Genomic DNA, 22,916 nt, shown 5'->3' on the forward strand with positions numbered 1-22,916 from the left:
ACTGAGCCAGCCCCAAGGCAGAGTCAAACCAAAGGTGCTCAAGCAGAAGACAGGAGACAAGGACAAGACCTCTAGTAATGCTCCCACTATTTGCCCATACTGTGAGCACCTGGTCCACATTTTTTGCATGCGATGCCACCACTGCACTCAAAACAGCAAATGTGACCCTGGGATGCATAAACAGGGGACTCAAGTAGGAGCAGAAGAGGTTGTTTTACCTCTGTATTTAGCACTAGTGTGGCTGGTGCTGGAATACTGTGTCCAGTTCTGTGTCCACAATTTAAGAAGGATATTGATAAATTGGAGAGGATTCAGACAAGAGCCATGAGACTGATTAAAGGATTAGAAAACACGCCTCACAGTGATGAGCAAAATAGATTGAGCTCTGACTCTAACAAAGAGAAGGTTAAGGGGTGACTTGATTACAGTCTACAAGTATCTACATGGGGAACAAATCTTCAATCTAGCAGAGAAAGATATAATAAGATCCAATGGCAGGAAACTGAAGATAGAAAAATTTAGACTGGAAAGAAGGCATAATTTTTTTTAACAGTGAGGGTAATTAACCACTGGAACATGGTTAATGCATTGTGATGGATTCTCCATCTGACAATTTTCAAGTCAAGAGTGGATGCTTGTCTAAAAGATATGCTCTCGGGACTATTTTGGAGAATGTCTATGGCCTGGGTTGTACAGGAGGTCAGACCTTCTGGCCTTGGAATCTATTACATTATGTGGTGAACAGTTTTCCACAAAGCACCCTAGATACTGTAGGGATGCATAGCTCCCAAATCGCCAGCCCACGGGCGCGGCAAACTGCTCCCATGGCTACGAGGCAGGAGTGACCTTCAATCCAGCGTTTGTGTTTGGGAAACTTATTTGGCTGATTTGATTGTACCCTCGCAGCTGGCATTCACGCGCTCAAGAGATGGGTTCGTTATCTTATGTGCATGTATACTGCCTGGCTTTTCTATGCGCAAGAATGTAACCACTAAGAAGAGTTGTAAACAAAGTAAGGAGAGAAATAAAAACCCCAGGAAAAGTTTTCCTGGGAGGCTTTTTGCAGGAGGCTTGTAAAGCTCTCTGGCTACCAACAAACCTGGCGTTCTGTTTCCTGCGTCGTCACCACAAGATACCATGGCAAGTACTCAACACACCATGTAGATCATGCAGTCAGACCAGGAGGAGGCAGCCAAGATCATGTGATTTGGCAGATTACACAAGAACCATATGAATACTGCCAGCCTGAAACTGTAGTAGTAGCAGTAGTATGTGCTGTATTACAATACAACCATATATGGGAATTTAAACAACTTCCCCCACCCCCATGCACTATGTTGGACAGATCTAGGAGCCTCTCTCCACCTGCATGGCTTTTATCACCCTCTTCATCTTCCACCCTCACCCCTAAAATGCTATCTGCACTTGAAACAAAGCTATAGAAGTATCAAATCCCATAACTATCGGCCAGATGTGACACCCCAAAACCCTGCTCCCCAAGCTGCTGGATGATTGCTCTCCCTCCCAGTTGGCCACAGCTCCCCTCACCCCCCTTCCATTCAAGAGGTCAGTACCACGGGGGTAAAAATAAATCAAATACATTGCATAGCACGTATCTTTACTGTAGCTGCAGATACAGAAACAAAAGAAAGCAGTAGAAAATGTACTCTGATCACAGTTTAAGCAGTGCATTAAAATTATGTAATAAAATTGCCAAAATCAGACGACACATACATTCAAAAAAAATACATGAGGACTGCAAGGCAATCATGGCTATTTTCAATCATTCCCTCAGCCGTGTTAACCTTTTGTGTTCAAACCAATTATTGGTAACGTTTATTTTGCAGTTTACTTTGGGCTAATCTACATATATTTAAAAGAGAATAAGGCAAAGATAGTGCAATATTTTGGCAAGCATATTGCAAGACAATGCAGCCTTCTCAGGGCAGCCTAGATAGGTATTGTTTCCCTTCCACTCCTGCACCATCCTGATAAATAGCTGTGCTGCTATTTTCCTGATTTGCCCATTGCCCATTTGAGCAAGACCCTTCTGTATCTCATGGGGACTCAACTCAGGGTAACATCCTTCAGTGTAACAACATCTTGCAGAGACAGACATACAATTACAGTACTAGCATGTCCTTCACCCTCCTCCCACACCCACAGTCCCCCCACAGCATTGGCAGAGGGGTCCTATGCAAAGAGGAAGTAAATCAGAAAGTGTCTCACCATCTCAAAATGAACCACAAAATGGGAAGTTCAAATGGGAATGACATTTTATCATTGTTGGTATGGAGACTAGTATTGGGATAACTATTTGTGCTTTTTCTGATTTCCCTAATCACCTGTGATGCTGTATCCCACACATACAAGAGCCTGAGAAGCAAAAGACGACAAGAAAGAAGATTTCCAGGGAAATAGTGACTGCATTCCAAGAAAGGGCTAGTTAGGCAGAGGGTCAAGGGATAGTTTCCTAGAGCAATCACAGACTTGGAAGGGAGTATACGGCCCTGAAAAGGGACATGATGCGCACAATACAGAGGCAAACAATTGTGCTGACACACATTTTGTTGCAAAGGCCATGCACAGCACCACAACCTAGCCATGTCCTGCAAACTGTGAAGAATATACCATACTTGGACCTCCCTTTCGCTCACAAAAAGTGCAGACCATTCCTACTCCAATCAATCCCACTGGAGAAGCAGAACAATTTCTAACACCTCACCTACACACGTATGAGAGCACTCAACTCTTTGGGCATGCCACAGTTCCACTGCTCTTAAGCTTACACTATAGTCTAACTTTTTTATTATTATTCAAGTAGTTTTGATACCTCAGGTATTTTGTACAACTTGGCTGAAAAGTTTCATTGAGGAACAGCTCTCCCCTTAATTACATAACATCCTCCCCACAGTATCAATTCCCCCAAAAACCACAACACGTACATGGTAGTCATGTCCTTGGTTACAGTACATTCATTAGCCACAACACATCCCTGACCCTAACCATCCCTAACCAGTTGGAGCATTTTGCGCTCTCTGGCTGTTCATAACATTCAGAAAGTTTCCCCACCTCTCCCTTCCACCCATCGGTGAGGCCCTCTCCCTTGCTGTCACAGATACTGTGCAAAACACAGCAACCATTTATACAAAGCACATAATGACAAGAAGAATCCAACCTTGTCACGAAGAACCTCCACCTTCCCAGCAGTTTTCCAAATGAACTCCTCCAGTCATCTTGCAGCTACAGGTCCATTCTCCTACCCAGATGTTCAGTAAAAGACTTCATAAGCCAGGGAAGCAGAGGGTAAGCTAGATCTCCCAGAATGCTGGAAGGAATCATGATCCTATTAAATGTCCATAGTAGACTGGGGAGCAAAGATTTCTTTGCTCATTCCAGAAAAGTGGCCTGAGTATCTAAAGATTCTGACACCGTGGACCTTCCCATACTACCCCACATTAATATTGGTGAACCTTCCACAGTGATCAACCAGGCAAAATACTCCTTCCTGGTGACCAAGTCTTGGGCCTGCTGTGGGAACAAGGAATAGGAATGGAGATTGCAGCAGTAGCCTTTTTACAGTCTAGAAACACTATCTGTACAAAGACAACAACTTCCTGTGCATTGCCAAGCTTTACGACCCAGCACAACTGCACCCTCTGAATAGCACAGCAAACAGCCCCAACAGTTCATCTGCCAACACCAAATTAGTTAGCTAATGACCAGTAGCAATCAGGGTGGTGAACTTCCAGAAAAGTGATGACAACACGCTTCCCCATGCTAAGGAGAACTCTCATGTTGATGTTCTGCCACTGCAGCTCCAGTTCTGAATAGATCTCTAGGAAACTAGCCTTCCACATCCTGAAGTTATGCCACCATGGCTGGTCACCCTAGTTCTGCATCACTATTCTGTCCCACCAATCAGTGCTCATTGACTGAGCTCAGAAACTGCACTCCAAGTAAAGCTGTTCCAACAAGATGCCCTGTGGAAGTAACTGCTCGATTTCATCCTTTTCCTCCAGCAACAGCTGTAGCCATATTGCTGCATCTACAGCCCAAGACCAAAGCCCACTCAACTGCTAATACATGTGCATCATTCTGCTCATAGTAATGATGACTGTCATGATCATGGTAGTCAGCAATGTGTCCTCCATGCTGCCTGACAGCATTTTGAAAATGGCACTGGCAAAATACAGATGATTAATGGGTAGGGTTGCCAGGTGTCCAGTTTTAGACCAAAACACCCAGTCGAAAAGGGACCCTGGCAGCTCTGGTCAGCACTGCTGAACGGGCTGTTAAAAGTCCGGTTGGGGGCGCAGCAGGGCTGGCAGGCTCCCTGCCCAACTCTGAGCGGCTCCCAGGAAGTGGCTGGCATATCCCTCTGGCTCCGAAACGGAGGGGCAGTCATGGAGGCTCCACGCACTGCCCCCGCCCCGAGCATCGGCTCTGCAGCTCCCATTGGCTGGGAACCGCTTGAGGTCAGCACCACCCAGAGCCCACACCCAAACCCTCTCCCGCAACCAAACTCCCTCCCAGAGCCTGCACCCCCTCCCACACCCCAATCCCCTGCCTGGAGCCCCCTCCCACACACTGAACCTCTCAGCTCCAGCCTGGAGCCCCCTCCTGCACCCCAAACCCCTCATCCCTAGCCCCATCCCAGAGCCCGCATCCCCAGCCAGAGCCCTAACCCTCACCCCAATCCTCTGCCCCAGCCCAGAGCCTCCCTCCCACACCCTGAACCCCTCATCTCCAGCCCCATCCCAAAGACTGCACTCCCCACCAGAGCCCTCACCTCCTCCCATAGGTACCGACTTCCCCGTGAGTGCTCAACCGCCCTCTGCCCCCGGCCCCACACCCACTCCACCCCTTCCACCCCCGCCTCTTCCCACCCCTGCCCTGCTCCCATTCCAACCAGTGGCATAGCCAGGTTCTAACATCAGAGGGAGCAAACACACCAAAAAAAGGCGCCACCCGCCACCATATCAAATTACTAGTTACATACTTTTAAATTTGTTATACATATTTATTTTGTACTTAAAAACACAAGAATGATATTGTTTGATAAGTACGTGTGTTACTTTGCATTTAAAATATAAAAAGGTTTACAGTATTGTATATAAAATAAAAACACGCGTTATTTACTTATTTTATATTTCAAAGAGAAGATCAAAACAATATAATAATCTATGAAGCAACTACAACAGCCTCTTTCGTCTAAGCTTAATTCTAGCAAAAGTTATCTATTACTTTATTATAATCTACTTCAGTACCCAATTGTCTTTCATTGGAGAGCAAAGACAACCCAGACAATCTATCTTCACCCATTGTAGAGCGCAGGTAGGACTTTATAAGTTTAAGTCGGCTAAAGGATCGTTCTGCAACTGCGCTACTTATTGGCAAGGTCAGAAAAATGTGGTACAATCTCGAAAGGTTAGGATAAATGGTGAGATAATATGGGGGGGGTGATATATATCAAGGTGGGTGAAGTAAAATATTTTTTATTGGACCAGCTTCTGTTAGTGAGAGAGACAAGCTTTTGAGCTTTCACAGAACTCTTCTTCAGGAAGAAAGAACTCCAGGAAAGCTCCAAAGCTTGTCTCTCTCTCTCTCATCAACAAACGTTGCTCCAATAAAAGCTATTACCTCACCCACCTTGTGACTCTAATTTCCTGGGAACAACAGGGCTACACGAACACAGCATACAAAAATGCAAGATTCACATGAACAGCACAGAGTGACCACCATCACACCAGGACACTATTTTCACGATCATCACACCAAGGAAGTAGTACCAGCACAATGAGATAAATATAGCCACATGTGCATGCCAAACCGTCACAGTACAAGCACACTGGGATCCACACAGCAGGATAGTAGTGTCAGTTTAGATCTCAGTCTCTGAGTCCATCCCCACTAAACTGAGTCCAAAGGTTCAGCTAAACACAAAAGCACCTACAAATAGCTGTACTAACAGCAGGATCTATGCTGGCACAATAGGAGGAGTTGCAGGGCACTAATTCCCAATCCCAGTACAAGGCAATATGGGATCCAGGCACCAGGTCCTTAGAACCAGAATTTGTACTCACAGGAGAGTGGGATGAAATTAGAGAAGTTACAGAAGGCAACTCCCAAGAAACAAGGCACTTGACCAAATGGCTGGATGGATGTTAAACAACCATCACCAGCCATTGTGTGCAGCAAGTGAATGACAATTAGTAATTTAATGACCACCATCACCAGAGAATTACTCAACCCTGGCACTCAGCAATACCCCCCATCCTCCTCCCAACATGATCACAAGACAAGCCCTTCCCTTAGGAGATAATTCAGGTTTCCCCTGATAGGAGAGGGAAAATCAGGCTACCTCTCCCTGCCCCCCAACATGGTGCCTGGACTTGTGTTTGCCAGAGCACATGGACTAAACACATATAACGTTTTCACCCCTCAGCTCAGAGAGCACAGCAGATAGTTCCAGTCGTCCCTTGGGAGACAATTCCATCCACACCCTCAAGGCAGAGATTGTACTGCTATGAAGATTTCCCGATAGTTTTCCTCTCCTATCACCATCCCCCACCCCATCCCTTCCCCACTGCCTCTTCCCTTTCACCCCTCACCCCCTAAGTGGCAGTCACCAAGATGCCAGGGAGGGGGAACCAAGCGCACTACATGGCCACTGTCTCTGAGAGGCAGGCATCTCTGCCTGGGAAGGGATGGCAAGCAGGGACACCACACCCCACAGGAGACGCGCCTCCCCCGCCATGCCTGTCCTGGTCCAGCTGCCCGGCAGGGGCTGGTACTCTCAGTCTCTCTGTGCTGCAGGGGATGTTTTTGGAGATGCCTCTGGCTGAGCCCCCTGCCCCCCACCATGCAGACTGCCATCCCACCAGCAGCCAGGTGCTGGCTCTTACAGCCACCTGGGGGGGTTCCCAGTCCCATCCCCCGCCACCCTCACCACAAGAAAGACCCCCTTTGAAATACACTTTCCCCAGCTGCTGCTACTGGCTGCCTTTAGTTGGGTGAGAGGTTAGGTGCTGCTGCTGCAGAGCCAGAGAAAGCACACCTGCCACAGTGCCACAAGGAGCAGGTAAGAGAAGGAGGAGGGGCTGCACCTCACCAGTGGGGTCTCTTAGCTCAGCCCCTGCTCCAGGAGCAGTTCCCCTCGCTGATTGGCTGGTGGCCAAAAAACAGCTAAACAGCACTCCCCTAGCTACCGTACTGCCCCCGCCCCGGCCGAACAGCTGATGGCTCGTGGCCCCCCAAGGGCCCCATAAACAGTTGGCTGGCGGGTGGGTGCCCCTGCTCCCTATAGGGGGATATGCCCCAATGGACCCCCTTCTTCCCCAAGGGCCCAGCCTCTCCTCCTCCCCAGGAGCCCAGCTTGCTGGAGCTCAGTTCTTTTCCCCTCCCTACCTCCCCGATTAGCAGTCTGTCTCCCTCCTGATGGGAGACACAGCTGATCAGCCTGGGTATGCTAAGCCCCTCTCTTCCAGCTCCTCCCACTGAGCCCAGCTTGCTGGAGCTCAGTTCTTACCCTCCCCTCCCTGCCTGCCACACGATCAGCTGTCTCCCTCCTGCTGGGAAACATAGCTGATGGGCGTGGCAGCGGAGCATGGGCCCCGCCGCTGGCACCATGGTAACCCCGCCTAACTAAGGCACAGCTTTTGAAAAATGTGCTGAGGGGGAAGCAGCTGCTTCCCCTGCACCCCTCCAGCTATGCTACTGATTCCAACCCCTTCCCCAAAGTCCCCCCAACTCTACCCCCTCCTTGCCCCATTCCAACTCCTTTCCCAAATCCCCACCCCGTCCCCACCTCCTCCCGGGCGTGCCACATTCCTGCTCTTCCCTTCACTCCCGGAGTGTGCTAACGCTGCCAAACTGCAGTTTGACAGCGGGCAGCACTGGGAGGTAGGCAGAGGAACAGGGATGCGGCACGCTCAGGGGAGGAGGAGGTGGGGTGGGGGGTGAGGGGAACTTGGCTGCTGGTGGGTGCAGAGCACTCACTAATTTTTCCCTGGAGCACCCATGGAATCAGCACCTATGCCCCTCCCACACTTGAACCTCCTGCCCCAGCCCGGAGCCTCCTTTCACACTCCAAACCCCTCCACTCCACCTTCCAGCCCAACACCCCTTCCTGCACTGAAAACCCCTCATCCCCAGCCCCACCCCAGAGCCCGCATCCCCAGCCGGAGCCCTCACCCCCTCTTGCACCCCAATCCACTGCCCCAGCCCCATGAAAATGAGCAAGGATGCAGGAAAGCAAGTGACAGAGATGGGGGGATGGAGTGAGTGGGGACAGGGCCTTGGAGAAGGGGTGGGGCCCAGGTGTTTGGTTTTCTGCAATTAGAAAGCTGGCAACCCTAATTATGCATTGCCAGGAGAGTTGGGTCCCGGGTCCCAAGTCCCAGAATTCCTGTGGATTCCAGTAGGCAACCCACAATTCACTACAAGAAGAATCCCATAATGCGTACAGCTGAGCAGTAGAACATGGCATGGTGCATGCATAATCACATAAAATCATAACTGGTGTAGAAAAAGTAAATAAGTGTTATTTATTCCTTCTCATAACACATCAACTAGAGGACACCAAATGAAATTAATAGGCCGCAGGTTTAAAACAAACAAAAGGAAGTATTTTTTCCACACAACACACAGTCAACCTGTGGAACTCCTTGCCAGAGGATGTTGTGACGGCCAAGACTATAACAGAGTTAAAAAAAGAACTAGCTAAATTCATGGAAGATAGCCACTGATGGACCTATTAGCCAGGATGGGCAGGGATGGTGTCCTTTGCCTCCGTTTGCCAGAAGCTGGTAATGGGCGACAGGAGATGGATCACTTGATGATTACCTGTTCTGTTCATTCCCTTTGGGGCACCTGGCATTGGCCACTGTCGGAAGACAGGATGCTGGGATAGATAGACCTCTGACCCAATATGGCAGTTCTTATGGGATACCTGCCTAGAATGTTGTATGCTTAATTCAAAACAGCACATGGAGCTACATGGACACAATGGGATACAAGGGAAGTACCTTAAACCATTATAACAAAGTGTGAATGTGCTTCAGTTCACTATAGTTAATTCAGTGTATTTAGAGTGGTCAAACTAATCCAAAACAGTATGCCCATAGAGACAAGCCCTGAATGACAGGGGCAGCATCACTTTGGCCATTTACCCGACAGGGCTGGTTGTGAATTTCCCTATCCCAGCTGCAGACTTAAAAACCAACCAACCAAACAAAAACAAACACCACAACCTGAAAAGGAAATTTGATTAAAATAAAGTTGATGTCCTTTCACAAGGATGATACATAAAAACTACGTGAAGATACAAGTTAATTGCAGTTAATCTCTGTGGACAACAAATGACGTAGTTAACCACAAGTTTTAGATGATTATATTGCAATAAGTGTTGTTCCATATTAAGATAGTCATTTCTCAAAAATAACACCTGAAAAAATAACTGTATACTTTACCTAGAATGCTATTGCTCTTTAATACTGATATGGAAGACAGCAAAACAACATTGAAAACATTTTAATAACTTTGAGGATTGGGATAGTATCCTAGTATTCACCTACACAAAACATAAATTAGTTTTCTGAATCCCTTTAATCTGAGCAGAGCCTTATCTTGCTAGCAACTTTTAAGATTTGCATCTTGTACCAATGCTTTTTTGGTTTTCACTCACAACAGATGTACTAAATGCATTTCTTCTTTACGATGTACAGCACTAACTTTTTTTCCCCTTCAGGACAAAAAAAGATTTCTGTTCTCATCTTAAATAATGACTTGTAGTTTGTGCTTAATAAAAAGAGGCTTGGCATTTTTGCTAATACTTTTTATTTCCCAAAAAGATCAGTGCAGAAAGAAGCCATATTTTTGGTCAGTCCCCATGAATGCAAGAAAAACCAAAGCCAGGTTGTTGGCAGCAACAGTGAGATTGTATAATAGCATAATCTGTTTTTCATCTGGAGAAGAGGAGAAACTGGGGCTCTGGTAGCTGTGCAGGATGGGACACAGAGAGAATTGCACTCTTTAAACCTGACAACTCATTTCGATGGCTAACAGCTCCAGGATTCTTCCTCCCATTCCAAGTCCTTTCTGGGCTGCTGTGAGATGGAAATCAACTCCTTATTGGAGATGGGTGGGAATACCAAGTAACCCCACCTCCCACCTAAAAGTGGACACGTTTACATGAATTGCAAAGCCCTGGAAATAGTAAGCCAGCTGCAGGAATTCAAGCAGATTGCAAACCCAGCCCTGTTTACACACCTATTGATACGTCTGAGGGAGAAGGGGAGAAAGTGCAGCTGATTTATGGAAAATGAGGGAGACAAATGTTCCCTAGGCAGGGTGAGGGCTGCCTGGTCTGTGCAGTCTGAGAAGAGAGGAAGGGAGCCACTGAGAAGTGGGAGCGGAGGAGGCAATAAATGAAATGAGGCAACAGTGGAAATAAGCAGGAGAAAAGCGAGGAAAGGGCTGAACAGAGCATGTCGGCAGAAGAGGCGCGGCAGGACTGTGGGACACGCTGTTTGTACAGCACCGTACACTATGCCCCCCGCCCCATGCAAACAGCGGCTGTGCCCGCTAACCCAGGGGAAGGGCAGCAAGGGGCCGGGGGTAGCAGTGGGGGAGCGAGCCAAGTGCGCTCCCGAGGGCAGTGGGGCTGGGCCGCCGCGAGATTCAGGGCTCGCTGGGCCGCGGGAACAACGAGGGGAAGGGAGGGAGGCTAGGCTGAAGGGGGAGCCGGTGCCCCCAGCCCGCTGACTCACCATTTTGCAGCGTTTCGTGCAGCAGCAGGAGGCTCAGCAGGACCCACAGCCTCATGTCGGAGCAGACGCGGACAGGGGGATGGACTCTGGAAAGTCCGCTGCAAAGCTCCCAGTGCAGGGAGGGGGAGCTAGAGCCGGAGGAGGAGCTCGCCGGAGCCCACCGTCCTTGCACCAAGCGAGCTCCCCAGTATGAGCGCGCGGGGAAGGGCTGCTAGGGGAGCACTCAGCCCTGCCACGCCCTAGGGCCCCTGGGCAGCTGCGGAGCAGGGCCATTCGGCATGCACATGAGAGCCGGGCAGGTCCGGTCCCCCCGAGATCACAGCCAGCGCCGACGAAACCTGCTGTGCCAGGCATCGCTCACCTGGGCTGCCCCAGCCTGCAGCACGTGGAGTGACCCTACGGCGCAGGGGTCTCCGGAGAGGAAGAATAAAACAGGGAGACGTCGATCCCCGACCGCCGCTGGAAGCCTCCCGGGGTCAGAACTTGGTAAACACATGGAATGATACAGGTTAGCGGCAGCGCGGGCCATATTGTGCGCCTGTGTCCCCAGCTGACTTTTCCTGCCGCCTGTCCATGCAACGCGGGTATTAAGTGCCCCAGACACTCAGGATTTAAACACCTGGTTCCACAGGTGGCTCACGCGCTGGATCCAGCCGCGGGGACGATTCCGTCAGCACCGGCCACTTACGCGCTCTGTAGAACTAACTGGCGTCCTCTGCAGTGCGTGAGCTCGCCCCTGGTGCGCTCTACGGGTGGGGTCACACCGCAGGGATGACCCGCTGTGGTGGAGCCCCACTGGGAAAGGTTGCACAGCCGAAGCCCTGAACGTGTAGAATTGAACTGTCAGTGAGAGAGCCGAGCTGGTGGCGTGAAGTCTGCTTGGGCATGAACTCCATCAGGGTGGAACAGCTTAGTGCAAAAATTGTTCAGTAAAAACTTCTTGTGTGTCTTAGTAGTAGGGTTGCCATTGCCAACTTTCTAAATGCAGAAAACCAACAATACCATTGCCCCTCTACGCCTTCTCTGAGGCCCCGCCTCCACGCACTCCATCCTCGGACCCTCCATCACTCAGGGTACATCTACACTACAGAGGGGAGTCGATTTAAGGCTAGGTCTATACTACCTGCCTGAATCGGCGGGTAGAAATCGACCTCTCGGGGATTGATTTATCGCGTCCCGTTGGGACGCGACAATCGATTCCCAAATCGGCGCTCTTACTCCACCAGCGGAGGTGGGAGTAAGCGCCGCCGACAGAAAGCCGCAGAAGTCGATTTTGCCGCCATCCTCACAGCGGGGTAAGTCGGCTGCGATACGTCGAATTCAGCTACGCTATTCACGTAGCTGAATTTGCGTATCTTAAATCGACTCCCCGCTGTAGTGTAGATGTACCCTAAGATACGCAAATTCAGCTACGTGAATAGCATAGCTGAATTCGACGTATCACAGCCGACTTACCCCGCTGTGAGGACGGCGGCAAAATCGACTTCTGCGGCTTTCTGTCGACGGCACTTACTCCCACCTCCGCTGGTGGAGTAAGAGCGTCGATTCGGGGATCGATTGTTGCGTCCCAATGGGACGCGATAAATCGATCCCCGAGAGGTCAATTTCTACCCGCCGATTCAGGCGGGTAGTGTAGACCTAGCCTCACTCGCTAGGGTTACCAACTTTCTTCTAATCAGACAAAACCAAACACCGTAATCCCTCCCCTTCCCAGAGGCCCTGCCCCCAGTTTAACACATTCCCCCTCTGTGGGTGGCTCACTCACCCCCACCCTCACTCACTTTCATTGGGCTAGAGTATGGGTGCAGGAGGGGGTGAGGGCTCTGGCTGTGGGGCTGAGGATTTGAGGTGCAGGGGGGGGCTCCAGGCATGGGGTGGGGCAGAAGGACTTGGAGTGTGGGAAGGGGTTGGGGTGCAGGCTCTGGGGTGGGGCCAGGGATGAGAAGTTTGGGGGACAGGAGAGGGGTCCAGGTTTGGGGGAGCTCAGGACAGGGGTTTGGGGGTCAGACTTATCTCAAGTGGCTCCCGTCAGCAGGGCTAAGGCAGGTTCCCTGCCTGTCCTGGCACTGGTGCTGTGCCCCAGAAGCAGCCAGCAAGTCCAGCTCCAAGGGGGTGGGTAGGAGGCTTCATGCACTGCTCTCACCCACAGGCACCGCCCCCTCCCCCAGCTCCCATTGGGTGCAGTTCCTGGCCAATTGGAGTGTGGAGCCGGTGCGTGGAGCCCTGTGGCCCTCCTGCCTAGGAGCCAGACCCGTGGCTGCTTCTGAGGTGCAGCACTGGTGCCAGGACAGGCAGGGACTAGCCTGCCTTTGCCCCGGAACACCACTGACCGGACTTTTAACAGCCCGTTTGGCGGTGCTGACTGGAGCCATCAGGATCCTTTTTCGACCAGGCGTTCTGGTTGAAAACCAGACACCTGGCAACCCTATCACTGGCTCCTTTTCACTGGGCTGAGGCAGGGGGTCAGGAGGAGGTGCGGGTTCTGGGGTGGGGCTGGGGATGACGGGTTTGGGGTGTAGGAGGGAGTTCTAGGTGGGGATCGGGGCTGAGGAATTTGGAGTGTGGGAGGGGGCTGTGGGTTGAGGCACAGGGTTGGGGTGAAGGACCGGGTATGGACTCTGCGCTGGGGGTGCAGGTTCTGGGGTGAGGCTGGGGGTGGGTTCAGGGAGTTGGAGGGGGCTCTGGGATGGGGGTTGGGGTGTAGGGGGGGTGAGGGCTCTGGGATGGGGGCAGGGATGAGGGGTTTAGGGTGCAAGGGGTGTGGGCTCTGGGAGGGAGTTGGGGTGCGGGCTCTGGGAGGGAGTTGGGGTGCAGTAGGGGGTTCTGAGCTGGGGCAGGGGGCTAAGTCATTGGATGGAGTTCAGGGTGGGGGTTCTGGGCGATACTGACCTCAGGTGGCCCTGGCATTTCCCAGGGTTGGAGGAAGTCCACTTTTGGGAAGTGGTGGTATGTTCCTCTGGCTCCTAGGCGGAGGGGTAGCCAGAAGGCTCCATGCACTGCCCCCACCCACAGGCACCACCCCCGCAGCTCCCATTGGCCGTGGTTCCCTAATTAAAGATGTCATGGCACACCCTTGGGAGCCACATAACTGTCTGCAATGGCAGATTTTATCCCTGTGTTACCTATAGCTTGATTGAGCAGTAACATACTACTCAAAATGATAGAGATGGAAAATGGAAGGCATCTGTTTCTTTATATTGTAAAGAAGACTTTAAAAGAGCCAGTGGCAAGCATAGCAGTTTAGGCTGCAATGTGTTGAGCAAGTCAGTGAGAGACATCCATTTTCTTTAAGCCCAGGTCTTGTCTGAAAAGTAACTATAAAATGGCATATTAGGGTTCCATGTTCATAAGTACATAAATTGTTTTGCTTTAGTTTGTTTCTAACAGCCCTATAAATATGTAAAATCTGAAAGTCATACTGAGTTCTTTGCTTCTTGCAAATCACCAGTAAGAAAGGATCTGCAGGCCAAATTAGTCTCTTGGTGACACCTGTTGAACCCCTTTAACTTGAAACTCTGTCATCAGTAACACCTGCCTCCTGCTTTCAGTTGTTTTGCACTAGTAACTGATTGGAACTTATAAACACTGTTGCTGATGCACAAGTCTCTTACTTTTGACATATCCGAATCTTAAGAACCAAATTCTGCCATTACATGCAATGCCCATTGTCCATCAAAATTTACTAGCAGCATTAATCTAAACAAGCTCTGATATTTTTGGATTTTTTTATGTTACACTTGCATTTCAGAAAACCCATTGCTGCATCTTAAAATAGCCATAAACTCTAGGATCCTTAATCTTCTGCTGTGTTTGTAGATAACTAGAGCCACATGTGGCACTCTAGCATATCAAGTAAAATCCACAATTTCCTTTTGTATCATATATTCTATTAAAAGAATTATAAACCTTAGTTTTCAGACAATTGATCTGGATCTGACAGCTCAAAAGACATATGAAACTAAACACAACAATTCACTTTGGAAATGTTTACAGGTTCACTTCTAACAATGTATTTGAATGTCTTTTGGAGTTTTCCACTCTTGTCTGAAATATTAGTGTGATTCCTAAAAGACTTTTCATGTCAGGTTTCCTATTTTTTATCCCCGTGTCCCAAGGCCTAAATAGGAAGGTATTTCAAAATGGATGGTAGTAGAGAATATATTAAGTGTAATATCACTTGGAAAAAATATCTCATTGTTTTGAAAGTAAGCAAATCTGGAAAGGTAATACGATACATTTAACATTACATTATTGAATTTAATATTAATATGTATTGGGTAAAACTAGGTTGTATTGTAATCAGATTTTATTTTACATCTCCTACATGAAAATGGCCAAGTAAAAAGTAATGTTTCCGTTACTTTGAAGCATCTGCTATATCATTTAGTTGAAGCAAGAATTAAATAGTGATCAGACACATCAAGAGAGAAAGTGTTTTAGAAATTCAAGCTTCCAGGCTTTTCTGGAAGATCATAGTATAGTGGACTATGTTAACAGCAGTGAACTTTAGTAATAAATATAAATCACCCACAACAGCCCCAATCCTGCAACAACTTACATGCATGATTAACTTTAAGCATGTAAATAGTCATACTGAAGTCTTTGTGGCATTAGAATTTAAATCTTCTACTTGCAAAATTACTCAATTCAAAGGGTTGAATCTTGTCCACTTTGAAATTAATGGCCAAATTCCCATTGACTTCAGTGGGGCCAGGATTTCGCTCAAGAATAATCAGCTTTAATATATCTATATGATACACTGATTAGATTTTGTCTTAAATCTTTAGTTTATCTACAAACTACACTACAACCCATTTTATAAGTAGCTATCATTTTATGTGGAATTATCTGAGTTTAAGAACTTTGTGTACCACTGGAAATTTGCTGCCAAGACTTTGCATCCCTAGCCCCAACTCTTTATGATGTGTTTTCTCTTTAATTTGTTGAATGTATGTCTGAACAATTTTATGGTAGACTATGCAATCTGCGATTTAACATTATTCATTAAAAGAAATAAAAATAGCTGTCATACTTCTTTACAACTCTCCAATTGATGAAGCTGCAGAAGAGGTTGTGGCTCAGTATATTCAATGAGAACCATTGTCAACGTTTGAAATTCCTATATACATGAGTCTTAACTGCCCATATCCTTTAATTACCAATTTTCAGCTGTAGCCATATTACCTTGAAATATGATTTCATTCAGACTTACAGGACATTGGCCTTGGATGACAAAACTCCAAAGCAAACCTCACTTGCTAAAGGAGGTGATGCTGGCAATTAGTAGGTAGCACTGCACCATTTTATTCAGTAATAGAATAACCTACCAGCATGGAATTAGACAGTACTGTGCAACTGAAGACAAGTTGAAGTCAATAGAGCTTTAACAGTTCACAGCAGCTGAAGATGTAGCTCACTCTTTTGCTTGATATTTAAACCAGATGTATTTTTCTCATTTATGTAGGATCTTTTACCCAGAAGAATCACAAAGCTTATAAAGTACTTTGAGAAATTTCTTGAAGAAAGGTATTTCAAAAATTTAATAATATAAATCTTTTGTCTAGTGATTATTTTTATGTTAGAAAACACTTTGTCCCAGATCCTCAAAGGTTTTTAGGTACCTAACTCCCATCAGTTTCAATGGGATTTAGGCATGAGGATCTGTGAAATTGTATTAACGCTGTATATATTTGTTCATTTGAGGAACTCAAAGCACTTAACGATGCTGAATAAATGCTGTCTCCATTTTTAAAAAAGGGAAATGGAGAGACACAAGTTTAAGGCCAAAATTTTCAAAAGCAGTCTCTAAGCTTGGGTGCCCAACTTGAGACATCGTCAGAAGTGTTGTACACTGTCCATCAGCTAAAGTTTAATGGGGACTGTAGGTGATCAGCACCTCTGAAAATCAGTCCCATGGTGTCTCAGGATGGGCACCCCACAACGGAAGCACCAGAAATCACAGGCCATTTTTGTAAGTTTTAGCCTGTGACCTTCTCTCTCTCTCATATGCAGGCAGAGCTTGATGACCAGGTTCTGTAACCAGAGGATGATTTCTGTATCAGGAGAAGCTAGGTGTTATAGACCACCCTCCAGATGTCAGGTCAGGCATTCTTCTACCACATGAGTTGTTATCTGCAACACTGCCCCAGAGTCACAGTGCAGAGAGGAAACCAGGCCAAGCTGATGCATAGTTATGGCAACTGTGGTTGAGCTAGAGAGAAGCCTCTTGAGCCTGGTCCAGGATCTATGATCAAATGGACAAGGAAGTAGGTGCAGTGATGGACTTCTGAATTTACTTAGTGTGTTGCTTAGTGTGTTTTCTCATTGATGCTTCCATTCAGTAAGGACATAAAATTTGTCGGTAAGGACATAAAAGGATTGTTGAGAGAACAGAGATGGTGTCGCACCCCAGATCAGAAGAGTGGGACTCCTCCCCAGAATAAGAGCAGATCTTGAGTTGGTGCAGCGTGTTGTTCCCTGTCTGAGAATAGGGTTTCAATCAACTGGAGAGGTAACAGGTTGGTTTAATTGTCATAGCTCTCCAAGCCTCTTTAACTGAATATTATGTAGTAAGTCTGTGATAGAGGCAGAATGGTACTCTGGTCTCATGACTACCTCATGTTGTATCCATTTTGATCCAATCTACCTTCTTGAAAAATAAAAGCTTTTAGCAAGAAAACAGCTGCTTATTGTCCAACAGAATGCTCATATATATTATTATGCAATACATGTTAAAATCATAGATGAGTTTATGCTACACTGGAAGCAGTTTATAAAGTTGTAACATTTGATAACAGGAGTCACATAATGCACACTGAATGGTTTTCAGTTACTGTAGATCATTCTACCTTACTTAGTAAAATCTATGGTATATTTTTTGTACAAAGACCTCCACAATCATTTTAGAACACAAGATAAAGTTGAAACTTATATCCAGTACATGCAAGTGATTTTTAACTTTATTTTAAAAAATATAGAACAAATGCATGATTGTTGTCCTATGAAGCATATATACAGTGAATAAATCAGCAGCAGTATAATTTCCATCATAACTTCTATAGCAACTAAAAATACTGATGATATTCTATTGCAAAAGTGAAAAACCCAAGCACCATAAAGTATTTTGATTCTTACATACATTCTAAACACATTTTTACATTAATACAAATTAGGTTTTTTAGACTAAAGCATGACACAAATCTAAATTTGTATATGAAGCTGCATCATTTTATCTACATTTAAATGCACAGCAGCAAATAAAATACACTTGAAATAATTACTGCAATGTACATATAAACAGTGATGGAGCAAAGTTCCAAAAGACAGAAATACTAGCATTTTCAAAAATGATAAAACACAAAAGTATTTTAAAATGTATTAAACAAATATATTAAATGCTTTCCAATCTGCCAACACTAAAGGAAAACAAATCCTCCTAAGCAATACAGGGCCAAATCCCGTTAACCTTAACCCAGACTCTGCCCAACTTATATTGATTTCAGTGGGAGTTTGCCTGAGACGGACTGAATGAAAACGTTCTCAAGACATGAGAATTTGCCCAGCAGACAATAAAACGCAGCATTTATGCATACAGTTCAGTCTTATGCATGCCTGTACAAATGTCCTTTAACTTGGTTAGTGTCTGAATAATTCCTAGAATCAAATCATAAACTGTGTTCGGGGGGGAAGAAGAGACATGATTGCAATCAGTTTTGGAAAAGCCAATTGTGAAAATGAAGAGGCCCTCAAAAAGCACATATCAGGAAATAAAATATTAAAGCTACAGGAGACTAAAACAGAAATAAGTATCCTACATTTTGTGAATAACCTGTTGAGGAGTAAGACTGATCCTGCAAATCCTGGCACACATGCTTAACTTTACACACTGCTAGTCGTCCCATTGACTTCAATGTGTACATTGCACATTGTAATGTGTACCCTTTGCAGGATCAGGGCCTAAAAGCATTAAAGCGTTTGTGACCAAAAAAGGTAAATACATATGTGAATTAAATTCATTTAGTATGAAAGGCATCCCAGTGTTGAAGACATCATGTACTACTTAAGTGGCATGCAGAGCCTTGTGCTTGCTTAATGCACTGTGATAGATTTCACCTCTTCTGCTTAAATCTTTGAGTATTCCAGGATGCATGGTGTGCAGCCAATATAGGCACTTGGTAGAGCCCTATTACTTTAAAGTGTAATTCTGCCTTTATAAAGGCATACTGCTGCATATGCAGTGACAGCTTGGGAGCGAGGGGTGACAACATATTCATTCACAATCTAAGACTTTATTAAATATCTATAAAAACTACTGTGTGTGTTGTGTGCGACTTATTCATGTTATTTGCAGTTACTGCACAGCACAGCTGTACAACCCCTTAGTTAAATGTAAAGGATAATTGTCTAAATACCTAACCTAATCATATTGCCAAAACAATCCCTTGATGTATTGCCACTAACACTTTATTGGCAGTTAAAATAAAGAAACCGCAACTTACAGTGACATAGGCATAACAGTTACATAGAATAAGGCTATTTTGCACCAAAAGAACCTACCAATGCAGATATAGCAATAGCTTTCTCCATAAAAATAAAAGATACCTGCGACAACAGATTTTTGACAATACTACATCATTTGCATAGATACTGAACAAGTTACAATAACTATTAATCATGTTTTTTAAAAAGCAATGTGTAGACTAAGCTTTCATTCCATAGGATTAGAGTTTTCAGTTCATCTCTAGGTAAATATAAAGACACACATGCACACACACACATTGAGTATTTGTTTTCTACATGCCGTTTCTTACATGTTTCTATCTAAACACCTCTCACATGTAAGAATTTGTATGGTTGTTGTCCCTTACATGGCTGGATCTTGCAAGGCAAAAGTAAGTTGAGGGCAGCTAGAACCTTGCAGTATTGGGCTTATACTGGATAGCAAACCTAATGCATATATTTTACTTGATTTTTACAGTGATATTACTTTGCTACCTAATAGTAAAGGCACCATCATTAACTAAACAGAGAATTATCTTTGTACATTAGAGAAGGGAGCTGAGACTAAGTCAACTAAAATAATAAGTTAAAACTGATTTCTGGTACTATGCCTGCTTCTGAGCCCTGTGATATCTGTACAATCACATTTTACTATTTTTTAAATGTCTTTATTTCTCCCCTGTTGTTGTGGGAAATATCTATGCAAACAAAAGAGGAAACTGTTTATACACAAAGTGCTGTCAAATACACACAAACTAAACAAACTGAAAAAAAAATTCTTTAGTCTTTCAAGATTTGTCAAAATCTTAGGTAGCAATAATAGGTAACACTTTTCAGTCAGAAGTGTTATTAACAGTGTCCCTTTTAAGGAAAATTGCAGTGCAACACAGAAATTATTTTAATCGCTACACTGAATTACAAAGATTAAATTATCAAGGACTAAAGACAGACACAGATATTCCCCTCTTCCCCTTCAATCAACCAAGTTTAGTGCAATGAAGTAAATGACTCCTCCCTCTAGGTCACAGAACTGCAGAACTTTCAGAGCTGTTGTAAAAAAAGTTCTATACTTAAAAAGGTGATTAAACAAATAGCTGAATAAATTCTTTTTAAAAATAGTTATTTCTAGCTTCCTCCCAAAAGCTTTGAGAGTCTTGTATTACTAATAATTTCAAATGGTGAATATGATGTTTCTGCCCTACTCTGCATCAAAATGGGCCCCTGATGGAAAGTATAATTGAAATGTTAGACCTAACTGAGACAGACATCTTTTTTTCATTCATTTAACAAGATATTGAAACTGATAAGTATTTCTAAAAAGCTCTGAAAATTCCTGTGTTAATATTCTTATTTAGTAAACATTTATCTATCTATTTTAGTGTAATAAGTCACTGGAGTTTTCCTTTAATTGCACCATTCTGAATGATGAGTGACAGGCCCATCCAACTACATCTAAAATCTGTTCTCTATGATACCTGATTTTAAAAGTCTGAAGAAAGCAGTTACATTAAAAAACAAAAACAAAAAAACATTAAACCCATCCTGGTGGGTCACTGGTTGTCCCATGACACACAGTTAAACATAATTCCTAGCATTTCAGGGATTAAGGCAAACATTATAATACACACCATCTAATAAGCTTTATAAAAAGGTATTAATATTTTGTGATTTCATATTAGAAATTTTATAAATATATGGAGCCCAAGTCTGCAAGTCTCTCTACCCACAAAGGTCCCCTTAAATCAATGGACTTAAAAAAAAAACCTCTTGAAGCATCAATGATTAATAAAATGTAAATACTATTAAATTTTCTAAAATATATTAGTTACATGCACATTTTGTAGAAACAAATATAAGCAGAGAATAATGTCAGTTTCCCTCTACACAGATAGTATTTTGAATCCATTTAGTAGTAACATCCTCAAAGCTGAGACAAAGGAATTTCCACTGATGCCAGAAGTCTAATAGCGTCTTTCTTTATATCCAGATAAAACTGCTTCTAACTCAGAAACATCCCATCATGTAAGTTAAAAGATGCTTCCCCCCCAAAAAAAAAAAAAAAAAAAGGAAGCCAACATCTGAACTTTGATTTCTATTTTGCTGAAAAGTAATAGTAAAAGTTGTTATCTAACATAGGGTCAGATTCATTCCTTTGAAGATAATAGAGTTGCACCGACCTACTCACACAAACTTTTATTGGGTTGTTTGCTTTCCATCCACTTTCCTAGCCTTTTCTCCCCACCCAAACTACATTGCTAATCAGCTTCCCCCAACACCAAGACCCTCCCAAGATTAACCATACGTAAGGGTGAGTATTTATCCTTAGGACAATAATAGCTAAGGTTAGAGGATTTATTCAGTCTCAGTAAGAGGAAGGTATTTTTCCTTTTCATATGCTTCTCTCAGAGAAATAAAGGTAGCTAATAGGGCTCTCACCTCCCAGCAACTGTCCTCTGGAAATTTCACTGGAGTACACTAGGTAACCAAGTACCTTCCAGTCAAGGAAAAAAGGGAGTGGAGTTCTTTTCAGCATGCAACCTCTTGTTGTTAATGGCCAGTAGGGGCCACTGGTGCAACAGCACAAATCCACCCCTCCCTCCATTCCAGATACTGCAAGATATCCACAATCCAATACAAACTGAGGAGTAAAGGAACAAGCTCAACATTAAGAACCAATTCCCCTGTACGGTATCAACACATTTCTGGTTCTGTGCCAAGAAGCTTTTATATTTTTGTGTTCACCAGGATTTGTGCATGTTATAGCTAAAAAGTAGCAAGAATCCAATGCTGCTCACACACACACAGAAAATGGCTTTCCACCGTCTCATAAATTCTAGATGTTGTAGAAGTATAAAGGTGATTTTTAATATCAGACAACATAAGTCTTTGAAGACACCTGTCAAAACTGTGTTCAATGGGTTTTGCCTTACAGTGAGTAAAGGAGAAAGCTAACAGCATAATGTACTTCAGCAATATTGTCCTTTAGATTGTAGGACTATCTATTTCCTTTAGTCAATGGAAGCATTCTGGACGCTCTTTGCTTACTATTGGGAACTTATTAATTAAAAATAACATTTTGGGCAAAATAACTCCACATTTTGAAATCCTCCATAACTAATAGTGACACTTATAATAACTAATAGTGATACTTCTCAACTATTTAAGCCTATATACGCTAAAAATATTTAAATGATTATGTACCTTTGATAGGTAACACAAATCTTTGCTTTTACATTGAAAAGAACACCATCAAGATATTGTTCATTATGTTCAAATTAATTATTTATTCAGTATTGTTATAACAACTTGCTTCCTGGCTTTTGGACATCAGAACCATGTTCACTGTGCTGTTTATGTATGGTTGCTTGCTCTACTATCACTGATATTTATTTAAAGGGTAATAAAGAACTGAAACATTTGTTTTAGGGGAAAAAACCCAGACTTTGCAAATAGATATATTTCAAATTTTAAATCCTATCATCCCTGAAAATACCCTCTCAGGATTGAAAATAAATATATGTAAATAAAAGCTTTGCCTCCAAGTATGTCCACCCTCCTCTTCTCTGTGCAAGGAACTCTAGTACCATAGGCATTTGTTTTCTTGTCAAGAAGCAATGTATGAAATGGACCCAACCCTCCCCCTCC

The 22,916-nt window shown here is 44.6% G+C and overlaps 1 protein-coding gene across 1 annotated transcript in view; it reads right to left on the reverse strand.

The window, feature by feature from the left end:
- PDGFRL (platelet derived growth factor receptor like) overlaps positions 1-10,961 on the reverse strand; it is a 53,265-nt gene extending 42,304 nt beyond the window's left edge. Inside the window, exon 1 of the mRNA XM_034772408.1 lies at positions 10,773-10,961. Coding sequence (XP_034628299.1) covers positions 10,773-10,827 — 55 coding nt within the window. The 5' untranslated portion in view covers positions 10,828-10,961. The remainder of the gene's footprint in view (positions 1-10,772) is intronic.
- Positions 10,962-22,916: the final 11,955 nt, after the last annotated feature.

Source organism: Trachemys scripta, chromosome 5, assembly GCF_013100865.1.
Source record: "Trachemys scripta elegans isolate TJP31775 chromosome 5, CAS_Tse_1.0, whole genome shotgun sequence".
Classification (NCBI taxonomy): domain Eukaryota; kingdom Metazoa; phylum Chordata; order Testudines; family Emydidae; genus Trachemys; species Trachemys scripta.